Genomic DNA, 21,527 nt, shown 5'->3' with positions numbered 1-21,527 from the left:
CTGGGTCCATAGTACTTGTTGAAGCAACAACCGACTGCATCATGCAGCCTGCTTCTTCACAGCCTGAAAAGGCAAATGCTTCTCTTGTTATCATTCTGTCTATCCACTATAGTATTGAAAATGTGGGCGTATAAATCAACCTCAGCCAGCACAGACAATATTCAGGAACGGGGGCTGGGGGCTGGATCCCAACATCTGGAAGACAATGCACCTTCTGCATTGTGGGGGTTGGACTAGATGTCCCTCAGGGCCCCTTCCAAGTCTATGATTCTATGTTCTCCTAGGGTGCCACCCAGCATTATTGCTAGTGGGTTCAACATAAATTTCAAGGGGTGTTGCCCTTGCACTGCTCTCACTCTCGGGCTTTTTCGGTGGGAATGCAGACTTCCGATGTTCTGCCTTGTCCCATCTTTTTTAAAGGAAATCCTTCCATTCTTAATGATTTGGGTGAACTTTGGTTTTTACTGCTTCTTGTGGCTTATCTTTCTGGGTTCTTCTTCTTCTAAGTAGTGATGTTTTAGTCTTGACTGTATCTTTATTGTGTTTTTATCCATCTTGCAGTTATAGCTTTTACTGATGCTTTTAGCTGCCTCCTATTAGAAAGGCAGGCTGGACACATTTTAATGAAATAAATATAGCTAGTTTTCAGCAAGTCAGCGGTATGAAGAAGGATAAGGTGTGTTTGTAAAAATGAAGCTTTGCATAATGAGGAGTGCTTTGCTTTTTAAAAGTGTGAAGCGGGTTTCTTGAACCCCTAATAATGAAACATTAAGTGCATCTTGGCCAGACAGACAGTGTTCAAAATGTCGAAGGAATGAGTGGTGCAGTGCAATAACTGAGTCACTTCACAGCAGACAGAAAAAAAAAACAAAGCCTCAACATTCTCAGTTTCCAACAGACTTCACATTCTCTGGCAATTGTCTCTTATTCAGTGGGCACCTGCCACCTAGTGGCTACAAGCAGGAAAAAATATTTTTTCCATAAGTGGAAAATAAATGAGCAATGTGTTTGGGCTGCCAACGCTTCAGCCTCCCTTGCTGCATGGATGGAAAAAAAAGGTTTAACTATTAATGTGCTGTGTACTCTTTGGTAGCAGAGGAATCTGGAAATTACCTAAGTGTGTCTGAACATTTACAGCGAGCAGGGGACAGCTGCCTTGTACAACGGAAGGCTATAAATTGTGGCAATAAAAGGAGAATTCAGCAACTTTGGGTTTGTGTATATTAGGGTTATAACTTTTTGACTCTTTTTAAAAAAGATTTCCTGTATCATAAAGGGATGAACTTTTGCTTAGAAAAAGGTCACTGCGAAATGAAAAGTTGGAATCACTGTATATGTAATGTTACTACTCATAAGTATTAGCACTTTTAAAAACTTTATGGAACTGTTTAGAACTTTTACAGCTGTCAGGAACTTCATAAAACTGTTTAGAATGTTCTAAAGGTAAAGGTAAAGGTACCCCTGCCCATACGGGCCAGTCTTGACAGACTCTGGGGTTGTGCGCCCATCTCACTTAAGAGGCCAGGGGCCAGCGCTGTCCGGAGACACTTCCGAGTCACGTGGCCAGCGTGACATCGCTGCTCTGGCGAGCCAGAGTCGCACACGGAAACGCCGTTTACCTTCCCGCTGGTAAGCGGTCCCTATTTATCTACTTGCACCCGGAGGTACTTTCAAACTGCTAGGTTGGCAGGCGCTGGGACCGAGCAGCGGGAGCGCACCCCGCCGCAGGGATTCGAACCGCCGACCTTTCGATCGGCAAGTCCTAGGCGCTGAGGCTTTAACCCACAGCGCCACCTGCGTCCCCCTTAGAATGTTCTAGAAGAATCCAAATATTGGTCTATAGAAAAAATGTGCAATCGAAGCGATGCGGGAACTTTATGGTGCTTGCAGCAGAAACAAAGGCAAACTGCAACCTCAATTTATTCTAAGCAATAAGAAGTGATGGACAATGTACAAAACATTATTCAAGTACTGTATTAGAAAATTTGCAATATCTATTTTTCTTATATTATAATACATACTGTACTATGCATATTACATTATACAGTTACATATACAAAAATTGATTTATTGATTTTGGGGTGACTTTTTCGAAAGCTTTGGAAATGACAGTTCATTCCTTTGTTTTTAGGCAAAAGTTCGTCTAACTAAGCTACAGGAACATGAGGTTGAAAAGTTATAACCCTAGTGTATAGACCAAATTTCAGCACACACGAACTCAGTTACCACATTCTTCATAGACAAAATCAGCTCATTATTTAAAGTTTGTTGGATCTTTACCCAGTAGTTGTCCTCTTAATCAGTGCTTTTTTCTAAAAAAATGTTTAGGGGTACTCTCATTCCATCTGAGACTCAGGAAACACCATGACAGGAAATGAGGCCGCCATTGGGGGTAGCAATGGAACTGACGATTCACAGTGCTAGAGAAGAAACTGAACAAAAATTAAATTTTTAGTTTCTTCTCCCGTTAGATTCACAAAATATTTAGGGGCATGCGTACCCCTGCGTCCCGTCCCCTCCAAAAGCGCTGCTCTTAATCATATCATGACCATGGTTTTCAAAACTAGGTCACACACTCTTTTTGTGAGTTGTCTCTTGTGTCCCCCCCCATTTCTCTCTTGTATTTAAACTGTAATCATTTGGGTCCAGGTGGGCTGGTTGGGGTGGCACCTCAGATTACCCAAAAAACAACTGAGAGGTAAGGAGCCAAGTTGGCTGTTCTCAAGGGTACCATGCCAAACAACTGGAACATAGAATAACAGTCCAGGCTGCCCACCCTCCCCAATTTTGAAGGATAACTATCAAGAAGTTGTTGGAAAAGCAGCCATCTAGGAAAGGTTTGTTCTGGAGACATCTCTTTATTAAAGGTTTTCCAGCGGGGCCCTGAACTGCAGCACTCATGTTGCAGAGATGATAGTTAAGAGAAAGTGACTCATCTATAACAAATAGAGTTTATCACTTAGATTCCAATTTTGAAAGGGCAAGCTTTATATCACTGCAGGTCAGTGCTATTTTTCTAGAAATAGAGGTGCTGGAACTCACCACAAATACCTCCCTTGTTCTTATCATGGCAATGGAGCCCACCTGAGGTTTTTTCAGTTCCTGCTTTAAAAAAGCCCTCCTGCAGGTGAGGTTATGTTGCCCTCAGAAAACTCACAATCAGGAGCAAATGACTCAGATAACACTCGTCTCTTCAGCGCATTTGAAGTAAGTCCTTTGATAGACCTCCTTGAAGGAAACTTAATGTGCTTTTGATTTGCTGGAATAAAAATGTATAGAGTTGACATCATGCCACAGACGTTATCCACACACTTGTTGGCATCTGTCTGTCTCAAGAGACAATGGAGTGCACCTTCAGGGGTGAAGTCAAACTGCTGTGCTAATAGCACAGAACTGTCCTCCTTGGGGTGCAAGCCTGGCAGTGTGTGTGGAGGTCCCTGGGCCGCCCAGACATCAAGACCTCCCTCTCAGCCTTGCTGATGTGGTCCAAAGGAAAGCGGAGCAATACATTTGGCCCCAGCTTGGCTGTGGGAGTTGAGGGAAGGTGTACAAGGCGCCATCTCACCATCTTAGGGACTCTGCTGTTTTTGTGTCGGGTTTACTCCTGAGCCTTTTCTTCTCCCGAAGATATCCCACAAGGCAGGGGAGGATGAAGGTGGTTTTCCTTCTCCTAGATGGGCTCCCGGTTGCAACATACCCTTCATAAACTTCCAGGATACATTGTCAAAGGCTTTCTCCGTGTCCACTGCCATTAAAACAGCCGGCTTATCTATTCTTAAATCCAGGTATTCCAGCAGATTTATAATATTTCTTGTATTACTCTGAATGTCTACTGGGGATGTAATATGACAATGTTTAGGGATGTAATATAAGAATGTTAACAAATAAATAAAATGCAAATTCAAAAAAAATTAAAAAGATGGGCTTCTTTCCCAAGTAGATGAATCTCACCTGCCCTTTATTTCCCTATACAGCACATACAGAAACCGTCTTCTTGACCGTTGGACCCTGAATTAGTCTCTTCCACTCCATCCACTGGAGTTTGTCTTCGCATCCCGGGGAACTCACCTAACTCCACACACTATAGCGCATCTTATTCTACCTACTGGGTAGTTATGATTGAATTACCTAAATGAACACACCACCTATTCTGATTCCTTAACACCACATAGTCACAACTCAGAAAGTGTGGATTGGGATGGAGGATCAGGCCTTGTGATGGAGTTTCTACTTCTGGAGTAATGGGAAAGGGACCAGGAGCTTTGAGAAGGGTAGCTGCACATGACTATTACAAAGCTTTTGGGATGAGCTGTGCTTCTTCTGCCTCAGTGCTAAGAAACTCATACAGGATTGGAAGCTGGGAGAAGGGACAAGCCCTAAGCCTAAGGCTAAAGGGTCTGTGTCTGACAGGGTGGATGAAAACCAGATTTAAATTGGATTTTTCTAAAAATAAATAAATCAGAATTTAATTTCTTTTAAAATATAGTGTTTTTTTAAATACCAACTAGATTGACATTAAAATGGTGTGAATACAAATACATGCTAGCCCTCCTGTTATTCTCTAAACCAAATCCCTGCCTGTACCAGATACACTGGGTTAAATATGTAAATGAAGAACCAACGTGATCATTTTTCCAATATGAACATTTACACTCAGCATTTCATTTTCACCTGATGAAACATAAAGTGCTCTGTGTCTCCCCAGTAATTATACTAGTGATCCTATGCCCTTTTATATCAATCGCTAAATTGTGGTAGACTGAATAGCACAGGGGAAGGGGGGGTGTTCCCTATATCCATTTCACAGGGCTTCTTTGTCTGCTCAGGGACAATTGTTGCTCAGCACCAGAGATGATAATAATAATAATAATAATAATAATAATAATAATAATAATAATTTATTATTTATACCCCGCCCATCTGGCTGAGTTTCCCCAGCCACTCTGGGCGGCTCCCAATCAGTGTTAAAAACAGTACAGCATTACATATTAAAAACTTCCCTGAACAGGGCTGCCTTAAGATGTCTTCTGAATTGAGCCTAATATGGAAGCCTTAAGGAACACGGGTGGCACTGTGGGTTAAACCACACTGCCTAGGACTTGCCGATCAGGTGGTCGGTGGTTCGAATCCCCACGACGGGGTGAGCTCCCGTTGCTCGGTCCCTGCTCCTGCCAACCTAGCAGTTCAAAAGCACATCAAAGTGCAAGTAGATAAATAGGTACCGCTCCGGCGGGAAGGTAAACGCCGCTTCCGTGCGCTGCTCTGGTTTGCCAGAAGCGGCTTAGTCCTGCTGGCCACATGACCCGGAAGCTGTATGCCAGCTCCCTCGGCCAATAAAGCAAGATGAGCGCCGCAACCCGAGTCGGCCATGACTGGACCTAATGGTCAGGGGTCCCTTTACCCTTTTTATGGAAGCCTTAGGGGTGGTGACATCCAATGACGCTTGGCCATTCGCACGTCACCCCCCGTTTCTCTTCTCCCCCCGCCTCCAGCCCCACCACACAGGCCCAGAATCTGCTCCAAGGTTCTTGTTTTTTTGGGGGGGGGGTGCAGCTGGGAGGAGAAGCCCCGTTGTGCAGGCAGATACTAAGCTGGATCAGTTGCCAATTATCATAGACTTTTACTAAGATTTGCTGGTGTCCCGTATTTCGCATGTGCTAATCAGGAAGCAGAATGCATGAAGAACATTCTCCTGTCCTGTAGACTACAGAAACAGGCCCAGCAACATCTGATTAATCCACTAATGGCAAATCTACCAAGTAAATCTGCCCAATTCTGTGCCAAGTTCCTACTAGACGATAAGATTCCCAGTGTGACTTTGGCCGTTGCCAAGTTTCTGTCTGAGGTAGTCAGGATTAGAGATCAATTTGTATTAGACAAAAGTCAGAAACATGCCTAGTCTTATGATCTGTCCTATTAGTCTCTGTGCTTTTAATGTACTTTACATGCACTGAATTTCATCTTGTGGGTCAAAAGAACAGACTGAAAGACTAAGCTGGATCTCACCCATAATCAGCACATCTGTTTCGGCAGTATTTTGTTTTTTTAATTTTGTTGACAATATTCTAGTTCAAAAAAATACCAGAAAATGATACAAATTACAGGTACACAAAGTGCAGAATTTCCAATACAGCTTTAAAAAATGTACATGAACAGTGACAAAAATAGTTATTTTTAGGAATTAATCAGGTTTACAGCTCAAATGAAATAAAGCTCTTCAATGTATATAAAGTCTCTATGCCTAAACTGCACTTGGAAACATATCATTGAAAAAACTATACATTTCCCTACTTCTTCTTATTCAGGTTTTTACAGGTTCCTTAATAAGTCCTAACAATCATGCAGAAAGACAATACAACAGAGTAACTAATGGAAGTGTTCTACTCAGTCAAGCACTGGAGGAGGAAGAAGAATTGTCAAACGCAGTCTGCAAGTTTTGCTCTTTCTTCAAATTGCTTGTCCACCACAAGTGACAAGGCTTGAAGGAAAGCTGTCGTTGTGACGTTAGGTGACTAGAATAAAAAAATAAAAGTAAAACCAGTGTCAAGGTAAGTGTATCCACCACATAAGAGAGGGAGGGACTGGCCCCATGGCATCAGCATTTTACAAGCAGAAGGTGAATTGCTAAATTCCATCAAAACTGGGGGAAAGCCCACGGGCAATAAATACATTAGAGCAAGTTCCAAAAGGCATATACAGAAGCCTGAAATGGGTCAACAAAGAGTAGGTGCTGTTGGCACCAAGTACCTGGGTCAGAGGAAGCCAGCAAGCGACCACAGCCCACCCCTGCAGTAACAAGAACAAGGAGCAGGGCCTTACCTGAATGTAAAGTGCATGTGCCAGAAAAGGAAGTTTCCTTAAAACACGGCCGCTAAGTCCTTCACTTTTCCTGTATTAATACAGAAGCAGGAGAGGCATCAGGCTCACGTTCACAAATACAAGTACATAAGGAAGTGCTAAGTGTGCTACGAATAGCAAAATTAGGATACGAGACTGGTGATTTCTACAACATCGCTTGTTGTTGGTAGTCAGCAGCTGTGGTGTTCAGAAGTGAGTCTCCCTTAGACCTAGTTATCACAAAGAGCGGGTGAGGTAAGTAAGACTGTACTTGTTCAGATTGCAGGTGGGAACTCAGTTTTCCTACAGAAATTTCCCTGTATGCTGATATTTAGATGTTGGGAGTGGGGAGGAGTTCTAAGCCTTGTCCAGAACCAGGATGACTTCTTCCATGCTTTTTGTAGGTACATGCCTTGATATATTTGACATGAAAAGCTGGTTTACTTTTTAAAAAGAAAAAAAGTCTTCCTTTTGTTATTCTTGCAATTTACTTTGTGACAAGGAAAGGCATTTTGCAGATAAAGCGCAGCAACTCTTGTTCACTATTGAATGTTTATTAATTATTTTAGAAAGTTATTCAAACACCACAAAACAAATCTACTTTCCCTGAGAAAGAGAGTGATGAAATATCAAGAAAAAGGGCAGAACTAGCCTTAGATCACAGAAGCTCTTAGACCAGGCTTCCTCAGCCTCGGCCCTCCAGATGTTTTGAGACTACAATTCCCATCATCCCTGACCACTGGTCCTGCTAGCTAGGGATCATGGGAGTTGTAGGCCAAAAACATCTGGAGGGCCAAGGTTAAGGAAGCCTGTCCTAGACCATAAAATGCAGTGGCCCACATAAACATGTTGACCACAGGTGGAAGAAGATGACCAGTTAATTTCCCTTTGGAAAGGCTTCCCCCTTCTGGGTCACCTGGACTCAATTCATACTTGCCATAAGCATTTGCATTTTCAGTGCTGCACTAAGTTATAATAGTTTTCCTCTAGCAAAAAGCTCATTAAAAATCATGGAATTTTATTACCCTATTAGAAGCAGCATTATTTGCTTATTTTACCCCCCAAAAGTACTAAACCTGCATAGATCCATCAAGAAACAGCAGAGGAGAATTTCTCACTTTGGCCTGTATTCTGAAAACACAAGCATTTGATTTCATGGGAGAGTAAGTGAAGAACCACAACCTTCACTTTACAAGTGAGGGTAAAATTAAAAGACAGATTAAATGAAACCAGGAATCTTACCTTGAAATTTCTCTCAATATGAGACTCAGTTTTGACACATCACTGTCTAAATAACCGATCACCTCCAGCTCACGGAGTGTCAGCAGCTGCTGTCGAGGATATATTATCTGGCACTTGGGAGGGAAAAGATCTTATCTGTAAGAATATGTATAAATCTCACAAGTGCATTACTACTCAAAACATAAAAAAGGTTGGGGGGAATACACAGCCTCACTCCAACTGGAACTCCCTCCCAAGGGAGGTGAGACTGGAAACAATGTCTGTTCCACACAGCTCTTAATGATTTGCAGATTGTGGAGGTTATTCCACTCCTCAGAGTTTTGCTTACACACACACACACACACACACACACACACACACTGTTCTTTTCTCAATCTGGTTTGTTTGAATGTTTTGTATACCACCTTGGGGGCCCTGGTTACAACCCAAAAACAAATTATATTCTTTATTTTAAAAACTCCGCACATGCTGTCTACTAGTAGCTCACCAATATCTAGTGCAGGTAAGTAATATAATGAGCATTCAGAGGTAAATGACGGAACAACGATAATCAAACATCTGTAAGCAGAAAAGCAACAACAGGAACAAACATACTCAAGGTATGTAAACACCAAGGTATGGAGAAACAGATTTTTTTAAACAAAACCCCAAAGGTTTTTAAAACCCTGAAAAGTGGCAGAAATGAACTGCTGAGGCCTCCCTCCCTCTGCTCTGAGACAGATGCTCTGGGCTCATGTGGGGTGGAGAGAAGGAATGTGTTCCATTTCCTTTAAGGGTCAGGTTGCTCATTCAAAGGGAACAATGACTTCCCTATTCCAGGACTGAGAAAAAGGGAGAGAGTTGAGGTGCCCCTAGGATTTTCCTCATGGCTCTGCTGAGCTTCAGCAGCTGCCCAGTCCTTTTCTCCTCCTTCCCTCAGAAGGTGGCAGGTGACCACAAGATAGCCCTCCCTTTATAGCTGGATGGGAGGTGGAGAAAGCCTGGGCACCCAAGCGGACAGCTCAGCAAACCCCACCTTCTCTCACAGCCAGGGGGAAGCAGAGCCAGCCTGACCACACTGTCACTTGCTAGAGGAGGCAGGCGTCACCGACACCCCCCTCTGCACTGACTTGGGGCTGCCTCCTGCTTAAGCAAAGAGGGCTTTGAAGTCTCTGTTGGGATGCGTCCAGGGAGGCGGGGGCATTTGGCAGGCCCCCAGCTGGCTCCAACCGCCGGCCAGCAGCCGGGCGAACTACGGTTCTCAGAACAGCATCTATCAGCGACTCGAGCCTCAAAAGCCTTCAGAGACTGAGAACGCTCTAATCAGCAGAGTGAATAACTTTTCACAATGGAAGTGGCAGACAGAGGCATATGTAAGCATAAGTAAAGGTAAAGGGACCCCTGACCATTAGGTCCAGTCGTGGCCGACTCTGGGGTTGCGGCACTCATCTTGCTTTATTGGCTGAGGGAGCCGGCATACAGCTTCCGGGTCATGTGGCCAGCATGACTAAGCCGCTTCTGGCAAACCAGAGTAGCGCACGGAAATGCAATTTACCTTCCCGCCAGTGTGGTACCTATTTATCTACTTGCAATTTGAAGTGCTTTCAAACTGCTAGGTGGGCAGGAGCAGGGACCAAGAATCGGGAGCTCACCCCATCGCGGGGATTCGAACTGCCGACCTTCTGATCGGTAAGTCCTAGGCTCTGTGGTTTAACCCACAGCGCCACCCGTGTCCCATATGTAAGCATATTTACAGGCATTTATTCAGCATCAGGAACAAAGGAAAAACATGTCTGCTTCCCTTCGTGTCCAAGCAAACAGCAGCATAGCAAAAGCAATATACAACGGAAGTTCCCAGCAGACTGTGCTGGAAGTAAACAGACATGTGACATACAACAATCCACACATCTGTTCTAAAGGTGGAACGGAACTATATCCTAACAGTCTCACACATACACAGCGTTCTACTGTGAGGGCCCATGTTCTAATGTTTTGTTGGAATTCTAGGATGCCAGTCGTGCCTGTAAGGATTTGATACAATGTGGATGATAAGAGCTTCTGAGAGTTTACCTTCATTAGTTCCTCCAAGCAAGAAAGATATATTTTGAACACTGCTTCAGCAGAAGGTGGGCCAATGTATTGCTTGATATCAGCTCTGTCCACAAAGGCCATATCAATTTTCTCCGTGATATTTGAGGTCGTCAAGATAACTACATTAGGATACCTTTAAGAAACACACACAGATGTTGTAACACTCATTTCATAGGTTCAACACTTGAAAGTTTCCACTGTCAGTTACATTTGCATTGATAGCCTCTTGGGTACATTGCTGGTGACTGCACCTGAAGGATTTAATCTGAAATTTTTGCCATGCCACTCTGCGACTACAATAGCTAAGAACGTACTTTGAATATAAAAGGTGAAAGCTGAGGTTTAGAGGACTCCAAAGGACACTGGGACTGCACATCAGTCTTGTGGGGATACCTACTGCCTCAACAACTAAAGGGACCCACTCAGAACTGGACAAATGAATCTGGACGCTTTCCAATGAAACCTGGATGGGGCAATTATCCTGTAAGAATGGCAAATATCATCTGATCGTATTTTATGCCAGATGGGAGGATATAAACATTGCCTTATTAGGACCTACTAATCAGATCTTGTAAAGTAGCTCCTTTGCTTTTGTGCCTTTCAGTTGTTCCTAGGCAATTTATACCCTTCCAGAAAAAGTTATAAATGTAGCTTGTTACCTTTTGATCTGATCGATTTGTGTCAAGACTGCATTTACAACCCGGATGGCGTCAGAAGGTTCTGTCCCTGCCCGAAAAGCACTACGTGCTGCTGTGAGACTTTCCACCTTAAACAAAAGCAAACAAACAAAACAAGCTCTCTCACAGATTTTTAAGAGCAGTAATTACTGTAGCACATGTATTTAATGTGTGTACAGCTACTCTGTTCTACATTCAGGAGGCATCCATGCAAAACAACTCAGTCAGTCACATTTAGGACTTTCCTAAACTAAGTTGCCATCTACAGCAACTCTCAAACACCATTATCATAAATGTAAAAAGGGACTAAAAATAAGTTATGCTAAAATATGATAATCTTCTTGCCAATCAAATTTGCCCCTTCTGTCATTTTATCTCCCACCATGACCCAGAAGTGTAATGCAGCCAATGTTTTAACATTTAAAATGATGCTGTGGTCATACCTCATCGATCAGTACAAATACAAGGGCATCTTTGTCATCAATTAATTCTTGAATCTTCTGGAACATTTTGGTAACCAGTTTGCCACTCTGAGAAAAAAAATGGATGTGTATAAAATAATGCATTCCTTTCTGCTCTCCCAGTCTTGCCATTTGGCACATTCACAATCCCCTCTGGTGACCAAACATGGGCAACAGCTACACTGGCAGCAGAAACAGAACTGTTCTTGACCTGTGGGCTCAACCTCCCTTGGTGGGGATGATGGAGAACCTGAAAAGGGGTGTTAACATTCTAGCAGGATGCAGGGCCATGTGGCAGATGGGGCCTTCCTCCTCCAAGAAGCCTAGGCGGCAGAGGATACTCATGGAATTTGCAGGTGAGACTGTACACACAGTGTTCCCCATCTGGCTTAGAATGAACAAACATTTTTTGCTAACAGGGAGCATCAGGCAGAGTTGCTGATTTGTTCCCATTGTAGTTCCTTCTCTGTGGTTTTAGGAGAAGGTAAGATAGGTTTCCTGCTTTGTTCCTCTTCTAGCACCACAATCCACTGTGTTCAGTTGGACTTATTCCCAGGTAAGCAAGTACAGAATTGCAGTCTTAGACAATATGCTAAATCAGCCATAAAACCTCTCTCTCACCAGATATTAGGTGGTGAAGGCTGTTAACTTTTTCTTCCGGGAAAAGAACATAGCACCAAAGGAAGCTGGAAGGCGGACACTCTTTCCCACTTCCTTTTTCAGCTCTATGTGCTTTTCAGGATTCAGAGTAGTTCTATTGGATCCAGGCTTTACGCAGATCCCTTGTATTTATGGAAATACCTTTGATTACAAGGCAGACAGTCCCCCTGACTAGCACTACTGAACTTGGAGAACCACAAAATGTTGCAAATTAGAACAACGAACTCATAATACATCTATTAACCACTGCAAGAACAATTATTGTCAGGACATGGAAATCGTTACAGTTGTTACTCATGAACCAGCAATTTGCCAAACCGTGTTACTGGGAAAAATTGTCGCAAAAATTAAAGAAGCAAGAGGTCAAAAGAAACATGATAATTTTTATGTAGCCCAATGTGTCTTTATTGATTACACAAATAATGAGGTATATGATAGAACAGAACCCAAGGCTTACAGCACAGTTGGCGTACATGAAGTACACATTTTATTTTCTTCCTTCTTCTCTTCCTCACCCCCTTCCTAAAAATTCCTATAAATACTTATTGTTACTGATACAAAATACATTTTACTCATGGTCACCAATCTAAGCAATGCACAATCATTGCATATCTGTTATAACTAATAATTTTGCTTTATATACTTTGACACAACTTTGTCAATATATTTAGAAATGTGGGGTTTTTTTCAAAAAAAAGTGTTGTGTGTGCATGTTTTCTGTCTCTCAGAGAGGCCTGATCCAAGCGAGGGAAGGGGAAGAGCAGCGACTAGAGGGAGTAGTATCCGTGGCACTTTCTCAGAAATCCAAATGTGGCCTAAAAGGTTGTCAGTTACTGCAATAGACCAAGTACATGTTGCAGAGATATCCTGGTGGTGAAAGAAGCAGAAGGCTGGAGAAAGGACGGGGTTCCTGTGCTAAAAGGAGGGTTAGCCATTCACTCCACATTAAGCCTCTGCAATTTTTCTTACTGTGCGTTGTCGCATGAGGTAGCTCCCTTTTTGTACAATCTCCACAATCCACTTCATTTTGTCTAAAGGGCTGTGCTGGAGAACATTATTTTCTCTGCATCAGGCTCATGGATACAGTATTTACTTTTACACCAAAAAGTAAAAAGAACGGTGTGCTAAAACACAGCATAAGAACCCTAGCTACTGGACAAATTCGACAGCATCATTAAACCACTGCATAGGCAAGAAACATTCTCCGAATCACAAAACCGCTAAGAATGTTGCATAAATACTTACCTCAGAAAACCACTTGGAGAAGAGGCTATGGCTGTTTATCTCTATCAGCTGTCCATAGCGATATCTAAAATTTAAGTGAAAAATCACCTCAGTAAAAGCAGGAGAATCATTAATGCTGCTGGTGCTCATATAGCTCAAAGGGAAAAGTCCAGGAGTGCAGCGATAACCCTGCAGAAAGTGAAATTAAGTCGAGGGCAAGAGCTGCAGCTTGATGTTCCACTTGCAGACGGTCCCTGGGTCAGTCCTCAGTGGCATCTGCAGGCAGAGCGGGGAGTCTGCAACGCTGGGGAGTCACTGTCAACAATGCTGAGTGAGGCGAACAAATGCTCTGACGGCACAGGACAACTTCCTATGTTTCCACCTTATCCGTAACGGCATTTCCCCAAGGACCCTGGTGAAATCTAAGTTCACGCAGCATGATCCAGCCTGTTAACTTTCCCATTAAAGCTGCAAGCACCTAGGTATGTTCTTAGATCCCCACTGAAAACGTGCCCAACTTGTCATTATAAAAAGTGCTCGACCTATCATTATTTGTTAAATAATTTAGAATTTCAATAGCTAAGTTATTTCAATTACTTTGGGGCATAATATTTTCTCACTTTCTAATACAAATGTATAGCATTGCTTTTAATTTCTTCCACCCAAGAGTTCATCTTGCCAGTCAAGAGGCACAAAACAGAGGGAAGATGTCCGAGGAACAATCTGCTGGAAAATTCTCTCCTGCAAGTCACAGGAAAATGGAAAGGAGCTGCATAGCACAAGAATAGTCTACTTTTGAAAAGCAGAGCTCTTAGACTAGGTACTATTTTAATTTTTAAGATACCAAACAGTTATCTGAATTACCTATGAGAAAGTCTAATAGTCAGCTTCTGGGCCAGTGCTTTACATAGTGAAGTTTTACCAGTTCCTGGAGGACCTGCAATTAAAGTACAGAAAACTTAAGTATTGAACACATACCTAATTTTGTAAGTTGCTTTGAGTTACTCCCCCCCCCCCCAAAAGCAGGGGCTAACAAGTTTAATCATCATCTCCAACTAAAGTGAGGTTTTGGCCTTTGCATGCTTCACATGTTTGATGAAACTGAAGCAATTTACTTCTGTCTAGTATTTTAAGACTCATTTCGTACATTAAAATATACACTAACTTGTGGTTTGGTTCAACAACCACAAACCATGGTTAAAGTAAACCATGGCTATGTGTCACATACAAATGAGGCCAAGACATGTGAAGTACTTTCAACACTTTAAGGGTGCTATATAAAGGCTATAAGTACTTAGTACTTCAGTCCAGTATAAAACAGCAAAATTTAAACTTTACCATGCAGCAGAACAACTCTATTCCACGATATCAAGTTGCTGTTGACATTTCTGTCAGAGAACAGTAATGTTGTAGTCACATAATCTAATAGCTAATTGAGCAGAGAGAGAGAAAAGGGTGGGGGGAGAGAAATAAAATTCCACATTATAACTGAATTAGTCAGTTGTTTTTAAAAAATGAAGCACTCTCTTTTTCTCAATGATGGCAAAAAGGAGGTGTGAACAGTAACCACCACGTTGGAACATCAGAACCCAGTATTGTATTTGTAGGCAAATAACACAAGACTTCCTGCTGACACAAGATGAGCAGGCAATAAAAACTAACACCTATAGCTGTGAAATTTGTCAGATATCCTGCTACCTCTGGAATTTTCAATATATTTACATAACGCTTGCACAAACATTCATTTCCACTATTTGTTGTGTTTTTTGTTTGCTGTTAATGTCTTGTGTCTTTTCTGGAAGACATTCCTAAAACGGTCTGTTGAAATATTAATGTAATATTGCATCCCTTTCGGAAAACAATCGTGTTCAGAAGACTTTTTTCCTTGGAAGAGTCACAGGCAATTTCTCATTTACCATGATTAACTGCGTAAGGATCTTGCAAGACATTTTCCTGCACACCAGCAAACAAGTTGGACACTTTGAACCAATATACCTAATCAATTAACTTGTGCATAACAAAAATATTGTTCAATTGCTATGTTAATGCAGTGGGATCCATGCCCAGCTATTTAGGAGTCTAAACAGCGGGAAGGCTAGTAAGAAGATAGAGATTCCATACTCAAGTCTTGTTTTCAAGCCAGTAAAAAATTGCTAGCCTGCAAAGTTTTCTACTAGTCAACTTATGGATAGCACAAAATTTAAAACAAAGGCATAACTAATTAATTTGCTCAGCATCCCCAGTGCCACCTGGACATCCTGCTTTTCACTCTTCCCATCAATAGTGCAACTTTAAACTGTGATCCTATACCTGCATATATAGAGAGAGCATTGCACTGTTAGCTACTCCAGTCCTCAAGATGAAAGATCAACATATGGGGACCAAGGGACTATTTCCAAGTGGTACAGGAACACTGACTACTACAGTAGAGATGGAGAGGGGACAGAACAGGACAGGTGAGGATACTTTTGGAAACTCATTAAATGCAATGTACAGGTGTTTAAAACTAATGGGGACCCTAAAGGAAGCATAAATCCTCAACAAACAGCGAGAATGTTTAGGAATTATGCAAAACTACTTATATTTCTCATTTGCATAAACCTATGTGTACAGAAGCCATGCAAAATCCCAGAGCAATCTGTACATAAATAGCACCACTACAAGCAGCTTGGAGAAATTTAAAATCCATAGAATCAGAAGGGAAAGAAACAAGGAGAGGAAATGCAACTAAATAACAAAACTGGTCCAGGAACAGAAGCAGTTTTTCCAGGAGCAGCCCTTAAAGCTGTATTTTCCAATCACATTTTTTGTTTTTTAAATGGGTGGATTATCTGTGTGATAAGCTCATTTTCTATGGTGGTAGGGAAATTTCTGTCCTGGTTTGGACGAAATGACAAGCTGCAGTTAAACAAAAATGGCACTGAAAGCTGCAAAACTCCTTGTGGTCACTCCTTGCAGTCCAAACCAAATCAATCTAAACTGCTTCTGAACCTGGCTTCCACTCTGCCTTAATGGAGGCAGCCTCCATGACAGTGGGAGATTGTTGGCAAAGAAAAAAGAAGGATTATTGAGGGTAATAGTCCTTACAAATTCCCTCCAGGGAATAGGCTTCACTCGCAATTCATCTCGGTACCTGGCTCTCGCTCTGGCATTGGATGCCCAGTGCAAAAGCACTTTGCCCGCTGAAAACCCTCTGACACCTCCATTAAGAAGCAGAGGTTCTCCTATTAATTAGAGCTTAATTGAACTAAAGTACAGGAGCATGCTATAAGAGAGGAGATCACAAACTGCTGAACAAACCAACTGCAAGGACTTTAAGGTTTGAACTTGAGATAAGACTTCATTTGGTGCAAAACATGTGTGAGGGGAGCCTACGGTTTCTTTATTTAAAGTTTTATTCTCTACATTTATGATTTGGCAATGCTCCTCTGAATGTTAGTTCAAATTATATTTGTACAAGCAAGGATGGAAAAAAATGGATTATAAATATGGAATATAGCATCAAACAGAACTGTATGTGTAAGAAAAGGAAAAATGGAGGGAAGCTGTATTTTGCAAAAGGTTTACGATGGAAACTCAGAGCTGACTCTTCCCCATCCTTTATTATTTGTGGAGTGAACTGACTAATGCTAAGAGGACTTGGAATTTAATTTAATTGGAAGTATAATTGCTCATATATCTTCAGTTGGAAGGAAGGATGAAAGGAGTCTGTGAACTACAGTTTGACAGACCGCTCTTCTTCCCAGGCTGAGAGGGCAAATGGTGAAAACAGATTATCTACGAAGCATGGGATGGAGCGATGGAGAAATTTCTGGAACAACAATGGGATATCAGCACTGCCTATTGCATGACGGATAATAGCCGTGGAAGGGAAATTTTGGTCGACTTTAGGAAAAATGTTGAAGAATGAGCAATGATGTTTAAGTATTGATGTTTAAATTTGGATAATAAGGATTTGCTGAATTAATAATTTAAATTGGAATACAAGAAGGGGAGGTGAGAGGAGGTCTGAGAAATAAGTTAATGGAAATAAGTAATGGAAATTGTATTTGTTTTAATCATTTTTTAATTTTGTATTTTTGTTATTTTTTGTGGGGTTTTTTTTGTTTTTCTTGTTTTTGTATTAATTTCGGAAACCTTAATAAATATTCTTTAAAAAAAAAAGATAATAGCAACAATTGGGGAGGGAAAAGATATAACATCTTACAAGGTCATGAAGAAACACCACAGACAGAATAATTGCCACACAGGAAGAACAAGGATATAGTTTGAGTTCCTAACTTGTAGTTTTATAAATCATTTAATGTGTCAACACAAATAGAAATTATTAATATTGCAGTTGTTGTATAAGGGATTATTATTATGACCATAATGTAACTGAAATTAATAAGATTTTGGAATGCAGAAATAAAGAAAATCATCAAATCTAGCATGCAGGGGAACACTTTATCTAAATTATATAACTGGGTATTTGAACGATTGGTATTAATAATTGTATTATAAATTGGTACTGTTATAATGAGACTATTATTGGACTGTAATTGAAAACTAATAATTTTTTTATAAAAAACAAACTGCTTCTGAACTTGACACAAGCCTGAGTAAGAATGGACAACCCATCTAGTGCAGTGAAAGTTTACAATGAAGAACCGTTTATATCCCAGATAAAAACTTAATACTTTCAACTTACATCTGATTTTATCTCAGCATCATAAATAAGGCTCTCCCATAGACCATGGAATTCAACTGAAACATAGAACCATTATACATCATTTCCAATGTGTGGTTTTGCTAATCAAAATATCATTTTGAAACCCATTTGCTACTTAATGAATTACACCAACTTTGCTGGGAACTTAATAAAATAGTTCTGTATTCTTTGCACTGAACATAATGAACACATACATAGGATCACATAATATTTCTTATTCCGGTTAAAACAATATGATGCATTTCAACCTTGGTGTGGGACCTGTTCCCTTCCAAATGTTGCTGGACTCCAGCTCCCATCAGCCCCAGCCAGCATGACCAATGGGCAGTGATGACAGGAGTTGTGGTCCAGCAACATCCAGAGGGTCAAAGATTCCCCATCTGCAATCTAATCACGTGGTGATTTGGGTCAAGTCATGGAAAGAACTTTTTGAGCCCTCCACTTTGCTTATTGGGCTCTGGGAAGTTTGTGTGAGATCTAGGACTCCTCTCGCTCTTCATTTATTTTCATACATAGCTGCAATCGTAGAATCATAAAGTTTGAAGGGAGCACTAGGATAATCTAGTCCAGGGGTAGGCAACCTAAGGCCCATGGGCCACAAGCAGCCCAAGGGGGTCGTTTAACTGGACCACGAGCTGCCCCCGAACTGAGTCCCTGGCGCAGCATGGCACAGGGACTCATTTCCGCAGTGCTGGAAATTGTGTCTGCGCATGCGCAGACGCCAGAAATCGTGGGTGTGCATACTCACACGCGCCCGCAATCTGGCCCACGGAGGGATCTCCGCTGGAGTGAACCAGCCCAGGCGATGTAAACCTTGCCAACCCCTGATCTAGTCCAAGGAATCTTTTACCCAACATGGGGCTCAAACCCCCATTACAAGTAAGTGGCAGGACCAATGTACTCTAATTTAGTGCTCTATGCTGTTTTCAATGTCTTGCTTGCTCCCAACACAGTTTTGATCTAAATCTGTCCCTGCCCACATAAATAATCAAACCATCCTTCTACTTCCTCTTGACTAGTACATTCTAATCCTATGCTGTTCCAACCCCATCAGGACAATCTTAAAAACTATAAATAATTTTAAAATACCTGCTGGTAACACCCAGTGATTAGCTGCAACAATATTCTCATCCTCTGCCTCCAGATTTTCAGCACTGGGCCCTTCTTCACCGAGATGAAAAATGTGAATGGAAAGGCTGCACTTACTCAGATTTATTGCCTGTTATGAAGAGGAAAAACCACATGAGAACTCTCTGGCAAGCAACCTGGATACATCTTTTAAGATAACTTTTGTTAAAGCAAGGTAAAGTGTCCAGTTTCTCAAGTGGTGGTAAAAATTGTCTGAGGTGGTTTTCAAAGGAGTCTGGCCTAGTCTAACTAAACTTGCCATGAATTATAGCAAATAAGCCCTCATCTATACATGCAAGTAGCAGTTGGAAAAGGGGAAACAACAATATGGGGGAATTTGGGTTGCAGAAAGCATTCATGATCCAAACAAATACACTTAACAGCAATTGTAGTGGACATTACTTCCACTTTCATGATCTTATTTAATAGTAACAAGCTGCAGCCTTCCACCTCCCCCAATAAGTTTTGAATAAGGTAAGCCGTAAGGTAATACCTGTCTTTCCTTCAACTTTAGCTCTGTGTCCACAACTGCAATGGACTGCACATTATTTGTCAGGAAATAATCATCAAACTCAGTCCATTTGTAATCACCAAAGACAACAGGATGCCTTTCTAGTAGTTTTAAGACACCCAGTTTGATATCCTCTTTCTTTGCAGTGCTGGGTAAAAGAGAAAAACATCATAACTTCAGGCATAACCATTACAGCTAGAAAAGACTCGGTGCAAGGAGACCCCACCCACTCAGAGGCTGTGAAAAGTATGCCCAGCAGCGAACCCTCACACTCTTGATTATGGTATCCTACAAGGGATTGAGCAAGCTGCTCTCAGCTGAAGGGCCTGCAGAAAGAGGAAATAATAAAACAAAATCTACCTGCCTAAACCTCATGCACTAAGCTTCACTGTAACTGTACAGAGGAAAGGTCCCCTGCCATCAGCCAAATGGGCACAGGTGAAAATACGCTTTTTAGCCACAAGTATACAAAAGTAAGAAAAGTTACCAACGTAACTGATTCTCCTCCTGAAAATACGATTTCCTTAATATTTAGAATGCGGGAGATAGCAAAGTTCTGTGGCAGATCATTTACGTTGCATGAAGGTCCTATGTGCAATTTTCAGTATCTCTGAAAGTTATCTTGAAGTGTTGGGGGATAGAGGGACCAATGATCTGTATAAGGCAACTCACAGAACTTGCAACAACTTCATTAAGAAATAAGGCTGTTTTTTCTAAACCTTTTATACAGTGTGGATGAGATCTACACATGGTTTTGAGCCCCACCATGTCTAGTCAGCTTCTGGGACTTATTGTTTGTTCCCCCCCCCCCCCCCGCTGCAGCTCATGACATTCTGCTGCAAGTGAGGATGAAATGGAAATTTTTACACCAACCTGTTTGATTTTTGATGAACTTCTACATGTATCTGCAAGGATTCGCATCCATTGTGAAGATCCAGTTTTAAGTCACCTGCAGCTTTGTCCATTTCATAGAAACCTAACTGAAAAAAATAAATAGACATTATACTATGTCTAAGATCTGGGAGATCCTCATTGTCAACTGTAAAAATATTGGTTTATTGTAGTGCTCATTTTCCCCTTCTACCCTAGTGTCAATTCTATCAAATTTATATTATTTATATCATTCACGTCAAAGCAACTGTGATAATAAATATGTAGAAAATGATGGTAGAATTGCAATGTTCAATCTGAGGAGTATGACTGAAAGGTAGAAAATAACTGATCACATAACAGAAATAGATAAACTATATGGAGCTATCTCCCCCCTTTTGTTTCCTCTTGTACGTGATTCATGAGATGTAATTTTTGTACACAAAGGTACAACACCCCCCCAAAAAAATGTGGTTGAGGAGTCGTCTAGGAGTCGTCTAGAAGTAGCAAAGCAACCTGAATACCAATGGCATCGTTATGAAAAATTTAGGCTGGCCGAGTTCAGGCAACACATGTAATGTGACTTTCCCCACAATAATACAGATGCTATCATCTATATTACCAAAATATCGCTTGTGTTAAGACAATAACGTTAAGCTTTCTGGGTTCATTTTTTAGACAAGTAATTTGAAGTGCTTGGGGGGGGGGAATCCTCGCCTTCCTTGATGTTTTTTTTTATATATTCTGTGTTTTCATGTTGTGAGCCGCCCTGTGATCTTTGGGTCAAGGGAGGCATTCAAATTTAATGATGACAAATAGATAGATAGATAGATAGATAGATAGATAGATAAAACAAAGCAACCACCAGCTCCCGACAACAACGTTATATTATTATTATTATTATTATTATTATTATTACTGGCCATTTATTATTTATTTCCATTTATATGGTGGGGGGCCTCACCTCGACCGAGAGAGAGAGAGAGAGAGAGAGGCCGGGGCTTCTCCGGGCTTCTCTCGCCACTTCCTTCCGCCTTCCAGCCTCCAAAGTCGAAATTCCCGCCCTTCTCATCCCCGGCCGCGTCGCCTCCCAGTTCCGTCACTTCCGGCCCCGCCCCCTTCCGGCCTGGGTCGAG

At 41.6% G+C, this 21,527-nt stretch overlaps 1 protein-coding gene and 1 long non-coding RNA gene across 3 annotated transcripts; one reads left to right on the top strand and one right to left on the bottom strand.

Annotated features, from left to right (window-relative positions):
* The first annotated feature begins 3,651 nt into the window (after nt 1–3,651).
* LOC307201191 lies at nt 3,652–4,640 on the top strand. The gene is made up of 2 exons (XR_013832632.1): nt 3,652–3,785; nt 3,975–4,640. It is a non-coding gene; the product is annotated as an uncharacterized lncRNA (long non-coding RNA).
* A 1,474-nt stretch (nt 4,641–6,114) lies between these two features.
* On the bottom strand, nt 6,115–21,503 carry TRIP13 (thyroid hormone receptor interactor 13). Of its 2 annotated transcripts, none has more exons than XM_079949781.1 (14): nt 21,356–21,503; nt 20,395–20,501; nt 19,504–19,669; nt 18,972–19,101; nt 17,862–17,917; nt 14,510–14,600; nt 14,036–14,108; nt 13,193–13,256; nt 11,270–11,356; nt 10,809–10,915; nt 10,129–10,282; nt 8,080–8,192; nt 6,820–6,889; nt 6,115–6,512 (listed from the first exon to the last, which is right to left on the bottom strand). In XM_079949781.1, exons 1-14 carry the CDS (start codon nt 21,461–21,463, stop codon nt 6,417–6,419), a joined length of 1,422 nt encoding a protein of 473 aa, XP_079805907.1. In that variant the 5' UTR covers nt 21,464–21,503; the 3' UTR covers nt 6,115–6,416. The 2 variants fall into 2 exon arrangements, with proteins under 2 accessions (XP_079805907.1, XP_079805908.1); XM_079949782.1 differs by having other exon boundaries at nt 20,395–20,497; nt 21,356–21,492.
* Nucleotides 21,504–21,527: the final 24 nt, after the last annotated feature.

Source organism: Podarcis cretensis (genome assembly GCF_951804945.1).
Source record: "Podarcis cretensis genome assembly, chromosome: 13".
In the NCBI taxonomy this organism is placed as follows: domain Eukaryota; kingdom Metazoa; phylum Chordata; class Lepidosauria; order Squamata; family Lacertidae; genus Podarcis; species Podarcis cretensis.
Note: the sequence above shows the minus strand (reverse complement) of the source record. Positions and strands in the feature narration are given on the sequence as shown.